Here is an 8253-nt window from a genome sequence, read left to right on the forward strand (position 1 = left end):
CTAATTTGAAATGATAACACTAATAATAATATAAAAATGTATTTGAAAATAATATAATAATGTTGTGTATAATACTATAGACACAGCCACTTGATTGAGAGATTTATTTTTGACTGAATAATTATTTTATAATGTTATTGGAGTCTTGCTGTGCAGTTACTCTGAGCCGTTAATTTGAGTGGTGATTGAAATTATGGGATGGCTTGATGCAACGCAGGAGATGCAGAGAACTTGATCTTGACCCTTAAGAAACTTTAATTAATGCTGTCACGTAACAAATCTGCTTCAAATTGAATTAAAAATGAAATGAATTGCTAATTACAACATTGAAATAAAAATGTAAAGGGTGTACAAATACTATAACATTGTGAATATAAATAATTTGGAAATCATGTTTAAAAAAAACAGTGCACATTTATTTGATCTATTATAACTTTTATGTTGGTTTGGTCGTGTGGTTTGGGGGGTTTTGCTTGGTGGCTTTTTTAATTATATGACGTCATTGCGTTGCTGTCTTGCCGCCAGCCAATCGCTGCATTACTGATCGTGGTTTCGAGTATCAATGCGTCTGCCCTCTTCAGGGAACACAGAACGCGCAGTAATCTTAGATAATTTAATCCAGATATTTTAATCCAATCTGGCTAATTTGGTTCTTCAAAAGAAATTGCAGAGATCAGTTATCACGATTAAAAGATCTGGGATCTGTCAAATCATCTCAGATGTATCTCCACACTTCATGTGTCCTTCAGATTAGCTCAAGAACAGTGTGTAGAGCTTCATGGAATGGGTTTCCATGGCCGAGCAGCTCATCCAAGCCTTACATCACCAAGTGCAAGGCAAAGCGTGGGATGCAGTGGGGTAAAGCGCGCCACCACTGGACAATCCCATGGACGAGTCTGAGTTTGGCGGTTGTCAGGAGAACGGTACTTGCCTGACTGCACTGTGCCAAGTGTAAAGTTTGGTGGAGGGGGATTATGGTGTGGGGTTGTTTTTCAGGGGTTGGGCTTGGCCCCTTAGTTCCAGTGAAAGGAACTCTTAATGCTTCAGCATACCAAGACATTTTGCATTGCATTTTGGACAATTTCATGCTCCCAACTTTGTGGGAACATTTTGGGGATGACCCCTTCCTGTTCACACATGACTGACCAGTGCACAAAGCATCGCTCCATAAAGACATGGATGATCGAGTTTGGTGTGGAGGAACTTGACTGGCCTGCACAGAGTCCTGACCTCAACTCGATTGAACACCTTTGGGGTGAATTAGAGAGGAGACTGAGAGCCAGGCCTTCTCGTCCAACATCTGTGTCTGACCTTACAGATGCGCTTCTAGAAGAATAGTCAAAAATTCCCATAAACTCACTCCTAAACCTTGTGGAAAGCCTTCCCAGAAGAGTTGAAGCTGTTAGAGCTGCAAAGGATGGGCCAACTCCATATCAAACCCGACGGATTAAGAATGGGATGTCATTAAAGTTCATGTGCATGTGAAGGCAGATATCCCAAAATTTTTGGCAATATAGTGTACCCATATTTCCAACTTTATATGTAGAGATGTAGGATAACAGTAGATAACACATTTTGGGACAATATAAACAATCCCACAGCCAAGATTTTCTATAGAATTACTTTACATACTCATGCGTACTTTACGTACTGTATGTATGCATATAAAGTTGAATGTACTACATATCTAACTTTTAATAAATTGCCGGGCGAATATATAATTAGCATTTTGCCACGATATAAACAATCGAGCAGTTAAGATTCGCTATGTAGTATATATCGGTTTACATGAGTGTGTATCTGGGTAAAGTTGCTGTACTAGTATTTATATAATTTATTATTATGAATTTGTTAATAAAATCTTAAAGTGAGTAAAAGTAATTTTTTAAGTAGCCCATTCCTTTAAAGATGCATATCTCCACGTTGTTTTCTCCTGCTAGGAAGACGGATGTGGCGTTACTCAGGCTCTGATCTGGACCCTGGATTCCCCAAGATGAACAGTAAATTGGGCTTACCTTTGCACCCCGACTGTGCCTTCTTCTACCAGCCTCTGGGCCACATGGTGCTCTTCAAAGGGTCCCGCTACTTCGTCCTGAACCTCGAGTCTCTCAGCATAGAGCCGTACTACCCTCGTGCTCTGATGGACTGGAAGGGTATTCCACAGGGGGTAAATGGGGCCTTGACTCGGCCAGATGGAAAACTGTATTTCTTCAAAGAGCAGCAGTACTGGAGGTTTGACCCCGGGAAGCTGCGCATTACTGCCACTGGACAGTGGACAGAGAGGCTGGAATGGATTGGCTGCCGCAGAACTCCATCATTACAGGGTAATGAGCTACTCTGACCAGAAGAGGGAGACAAACTACATTCACAATATTAAGAGGCGTTTGGGATTTGTGCAATTCACGAAGGCCTGAAAGGTTTTGTGTGGGAAAAGGACAGAACGAGAGCGGAGCAAAGTGATGAACACTGGTGGTCAAAAGTTGGGAATAATTAAGATATTGTTATGTTTTTGAAAGGAGGTTCTTCTGCTCACCAAGGCTACATTTATTTGGTCAAAAGTCTAGTAGAACAATAATGTTGTGAAATATTATTACAATTTAAATGAACTCTTTTCTACTGTAATATATTTTCAAATGTTATTTATTCCCGTGAAATCAGAAATCCAGAAATCATTCTAATATTATTGAAAATAGTTCAATGTTGAAAATGGTTGCTCATCATACAGGGTTCCCGCTCTTTCATGAACGCCAGATTCAAGGACTTTCTAAAGCACCTTTTATTTGAAATCAAGCACAATAAATACAATAAAGGTGTGTGTGTTACTGCCAATATATCAAACACCTACTGTACCTGTGTCTATCATTAATGCAGTAATGCTAAGGCATATACTGACACAACTAAGGAGAAAAATGTCCAATTTGACAAAATCCAATGAGGAAAGAGGCGGGTGTACAGGAGCGAGCGAGTTTTAACGAGAGATGCAGTTTGCAGCTCTTATTCCTGCTTTTAACATTCATTTCACACTAGTTTTAATTTTCTTTTTTATAAATCATTACTTAATTAAAACATTAAAATCTAGAGATAATATTGTATACATTAATTTTCCAATTAAACGAAAAGATATGGACAAGTTCATTGTTACGCATTAAAAATATGCAAAATTATTTATTAAATCACCTGTACATGTACCTTTTTAAAAATCAATTTGAAGGCCTTTAAGACCTGCACATATATTTAACAGATATAATTGCTGCTGTAATAACGGCCCATTTCAAATGTTTACGTGCTTTTCTTATTTTTATTTTTTGAGCGGTCATGATATTTATTGCTCTTGTAAATACTTGCCAGCATTTCAGTAAGGAAAGTCTAGATCTTTAAAATGCATCCAAATTACAGCAAAGTGCAACTGTACGGTGGCCTGCAGTGGTCAAAAAGGATATAAACAGTGAATTTTGAAGTGATCTCATCTAGAAAACTCAGAGATATGGATTCGGACGGAAATTAAATGACCACACGTCCTTGGTGTTAGTCTATAAACAGTAGGTCATTCGGCCGGGGATTTTTACGCAGGTGGTGGGAGAAAAACACTGACATTCTGGATTCAGGCGACAATAAATTCACAGACTAGCCCCTGTCAATGATGAAAACACCTTACGACCCCACGAGAAACAATTACCCAATGGAACAGCAGAGATATATTGAAATAGCTTCCTCCCGTAATGCTGTTTTGTTCTGGCTTTGGCAGCGCATGAAGGACAATTTTTGTAATAGCACCATGCTACAGTAACAAAATGCAGTTCATGCTTAAAGGGTCAGTTCACCCAAAAATGAAAATTCTGTCATTAATGACTTACCCTCATGTCGTTCGACACCCGTCAGACCTCCGTTCATCTTCAGAACACAAATGAAGATATTTTAGTGTAAATCTGATGGCTCTGAAAGGCCTCCATTGACACAATGGCACGGTTCACTCTCAAGACCCTTAAAAGCTACTAAAGACGTCGTTACAAAGTCCATCTCACTACAGTGGTTCTACAATAACTTTATGAATCGGCGACAATAGTTTTTGTGTGCACAAAAAACCTAAATAACGACTTCTATAGTAATGACCGATTTCAAAACACGGCCTCATGAAGCTTCGAAGCGTTATGAATCAGTGAGTCGAATCATGGTTGCGCGTGTCAAACCGCCAAACTGATGAAATCACGTGACTTTGGCGATCCAAACCGCTGAATCGACTCACTGATTCATAACGCTTCGAACGCTTCATGATGCCGTGTTTTGAAATCGGTCATTACTATATAAGTTGTTATTTAGTTTTTTTTTTTCTTTTTCAGCACTTTCAAGGACCTATGTTTGTTTGCAAGTACTTTCCAGGCCTTGAATCCATGTGTCTGAAATTCAAGAACTTTCAAGAAGCGTGGGAACCCTGATCATAAAACAGATGGAAAGTCAAAATATAGCTATGGGAAACATTTAGACAACATAAAGAAAGAGGAACAGTTTACATGTAAACAGGCGAGAAAAAGAAGCATAAAAGAATAAGTGATTTCTGACTCATCTATTAAAGAGAACGACACTTCTCTAGTTTATTTCACACATCCTTCATACATAATTATTAAATTAGCTTGTTACCAACATACACATGACATTATTTTACAAGTAATAAATGTAATGAAATACAAAGTACTACATATTTAATAATACATTTCTTAAATGCAGTCAAATATCTAAATACACTATAAAATGTATTTTTTTTCCTGCTGAGATTTCATTTTTAGTGGTAATAATTTAGTGGACATACAATAAACAGTTCTGTGACAAACACAGTGATTTGTGTACAGAATGACATAAAACCTCCTAACTAGGGTCAAACTAATGCCTGTTTACAACGTGTTAATCATATTTGGCTCATATTTGGCTCAGCAGGGTGTCCAAACTCGGTCCTGGAGGGCCACTATCCTGCAGAATTTAGCTCCAACTTGCCTCAACACGCCTGCCTGGAACTTTCTAGGGTGCTTCTCATTTCTTATTTCCGCATCCTTGTGTACTTTCCTCGTGTCTTAGCTCCACTCCCTTAGGATGTGAGGGAAGGATACACCCGTGTATCCTCGCTCATGACTCCTCAGGAAGCTTCCTCACTCCTCAATCCTCGCGGTGCAAATAGAGAACTTCAAGATGAGAGAACTGAGATGCCCTTCAAAATGGCTGAGTTTGAGTAGTTTCCTTGTCACTGGCTGGAGGACGGAGGAGCGAGGAAACAAGGAAGCATCACTTTGAGGATTGAGAAGCACCCATAGTATGCCTACACCTGGATTAGCTGGTTCAGGTGTGTTTCATTGGGATTGGGGTTGAACTCTGCAGGACAGTGGCTTTCCAGGAGCAGATCTGGAGAGCCATGCCGGAAGAGAATGTGTGTTCAGAAAACAATACTAGCTTACTACTTTTACTATTTCTGCAGGTATATATATTGAGCAGTATGCAAACTTTCTGTATGCATCGAACGCCAGGATTCCAGGATGATGGCAGGGCTCAACCAGAGAGAGACTGCATGAGATTAGTTTTTAGTTAAAAAAAAAACATTTGAAACATTCCCCAAGCAGTACTCCTTTTAGTAATATTCCTTGTACTAGTATTCCTTTCTGAACACAGCCTGCCTGTTTGCACAGAACAAAGTTCTCAATGCGTGTTGTGATTAAACTGATCAAACAATCATCATCAGACAATTCTAATGCCACTAAAGCCGAGTTTACACCGAAATTACCCGGAACAATTTGTCCCAAGGAACTTTTCCCCCCCATACCTGTTGCGGTCTGCGTCTCCATTACAATCAAAAGTGCGGTGAAGATAAGGCAAGTTAGTCTGGTGATGTAGGACTGCAGGCAACTTTCCAGTTCCCATTGGATTTCGTCCTCCGCATATTAGCTTAATAAAGCCAGAACCTCGTTGTTGGTCCATTGGTCATATTTAAACTCCATTGTTGAATAGCAGACAACTCTTATGGCACGCACCGCAACAGACTTTTAAAAATGGTGGTTGGAGTCAACCGATCCGCAAGTTCAGCACCCAAGTCCCACCCCCGAAAGTTCCCGAACTTTGAAAAAGTACTACCTCACGAGCAGGGACTTTCTGAGCAGGACATTTTTACTCGGAGCTTCATTTGGACCCTGCAGTCATAACACACCGAGTATCACCCCAAAGTCCCTAGTTCCTGGGGAAAGTTCCTGCAGTGGAAACGCGGCTTAAAATAATATTCACAAAATGCTAATTTTTATTTACTATTGCTTTTCTTGTGGAGTCCATTGAATGCATGCTGTCATTAAAGCTCAAGGGGGACCTTGACAATTCCAGAATTTCTTTTCATTTGGTATGTCTGTGTCGACTTTTTGTTTAACAATTCATCAACTGAAATAGTTATGTTGATCAGAATTTATTAGAATGGAAAAAATAAGCATTTTCAAACATGGACTTTTGAATGCAATTAAGAAATTATATGAATTGATCATATATTGAGAATTGGTCCGTTACATGCTATGTGGCTCTGAGGCTCCGCCTTTGAGGTGGAAATCTTCTCGAGTTTTTTTTCTGTTGAGTCCATCGAATCATGAACACACTGCATTTAAGGATTAGTTTACTTTAAAATGAAATTACCTTACCCTCAAGTCATCCTAGGTGTTTATGACTTTCTTCTTTCAGACGAATACAATCAGAGTTATATTAAGAAATATCCTCTACTTTATAATGGCAGTTGACAGTCCATTGAGTTTGAAGCTCAAAAAAGCGCACCCATCCTTCATAAACGTCCTCCACACCGCTCCAGGCGTTTAATAAAGGCCTTCTGAAGTGAATCGATGGATGGATGCATTTTTTTGAGCTTCAAACTCAATGGACCGTCACTGCCATTATAAAGCTTGGAAGAGCCAGGATATGTATTAATATGACTGACTGTGTTCATCAGGAAGAATAATGTCATATGCACCAAGGATGGCTTGAGGGTGAGTAAATCATGGGGTCATTTTCATTTTAAAGTGAACTACTCCTTTAATCCTCTAATCCTCTAATTGAAAGACACACTAACAGTTTTTCCCTGTTTAATACTGTAAAGCTGCTTGCTTTTAAGCAATCTTTTGTATAAAGTGCAGTATTATTAAACGTGATTGCAGAGCTGGTGCAAACAATGTCCACATCGCTATGATCAGATGCTTTCTTTTCTCACCTCTGTCATTTGTGTTTATTTTGTTATTAAGAGGAAAGCGCACAGCACATATCTATTCATCTAAACGCTGCTCTCAGCAGTGTGGGCGGTGTCGGGATGTTCGCTAACTTTTTTTTACCCTTAAGTAAAGAACGAAAAACTTATATCGGGCCTTAAAGGGTTAGTTCACCCAAAAATGAAAATTCTGTCATTAATTACTCAACCTCATGTCGTTCGACACCCGTAAGACCTCCGTTCATATTCGGAACACAAATGAAGAGATTTTAGTGTAAAGCTGATGCTGAGAAAGGCTTCAGACTCCTTTGGCATTCAGTACATTAATCCTCCCGAGTCCCAAGACCAATAAAAGGCACTTAAAACGTCGTTACAAAGTCCATCTCACCACAGTGACTCTATAATAATTTTACGATGCGACGACAATAGTTTTTGTGCGAAAAAAAAAATCTAAATAACACCTTTATCCAACTTGTTCTTGTCTTCCGTGTGTGCCTCCACGACGCATGCGCGAGAATATGACGTAGCGCCGGGGTTCAGGAATCCATGAAATGCACACTTTAGCCCCATTTTGAGCACTACGCCGAGACCTAAAGCACGATCAATGTAGAATCCAACAGCTGAGATACTCGCGTCTTCCTCTGATTGTAAACAAATCGCTTCTGGGTCATGTGTCCGAACGCCGGATCTGCGTCATATTCTCGCGCATGCGTCGTGGAGGCACACACGGAAGACAATAATAAGTTGGATAAAGGTGTTATTTTGATTTTTTTTTTTGCGCACAAAAACTATTGTCGTCGCATCGTAAGATTATTGAAGAGTCACTGTGGTGAGATGGACTTTGTAACGACGTTTTAAGTGCCTTTTATGGGTCTTGGAAGTGTCAATGTACTGAATGCCAATGGAGGCCTATCTGAAGCCTTTCTCAGCATCAGCTTTCAACTAAAATATCTTCATTTGTGTTCCGAATATGAACGGAGGTCTGACGGGTGTCGAACGACATGAGGGTGAGTAATTAATGACAGAATTTTCATTTTTGGGTG

General features: G+C 39.6%; 1 protein-coding gene across 2 annotated transcripts in view; it reads left to right on the forward strand.

Annotated features, from left to right (window-relative positions):
* The window catches only part of mmp28 (matrix metallopeptidase 28), a 29675-nt gene extending 25852 nt beyond the window's left edge, over positions 1–3823 (forward strand). Inside the window, exon 8 of one of the 2 annotated variants that reach the window (XM_079823041.1) lies at positions 1941–3823. In XM_079823041.1, coding sequence (XP_079679167.1) covers positions 1941–2341 — 401 coding nt within the window. In that variant the 3' untranslated portion in view covers positions 2342–3823. The remainder of the gene's footprint in view (positions 1–1940) is intronic. The other variant, XM_079823042.1, reaches the window with a different exon arrangement.
* The last annotated feature ends 4430 nt before the right edge of the window (positions 3824–8253 follow it).

The sequence above is a fragment of the Gobio gobio genome (assembly GCF_949357685.1).
Source record: "Gobio gobio genome assembly, chromosome: 8".
Lineage (NCBI taxonomy): Eukaryota > Metazoa > Chordata > Actinopteri > Cypriniformes > Gobionidae > Gobio > Gobio gobio.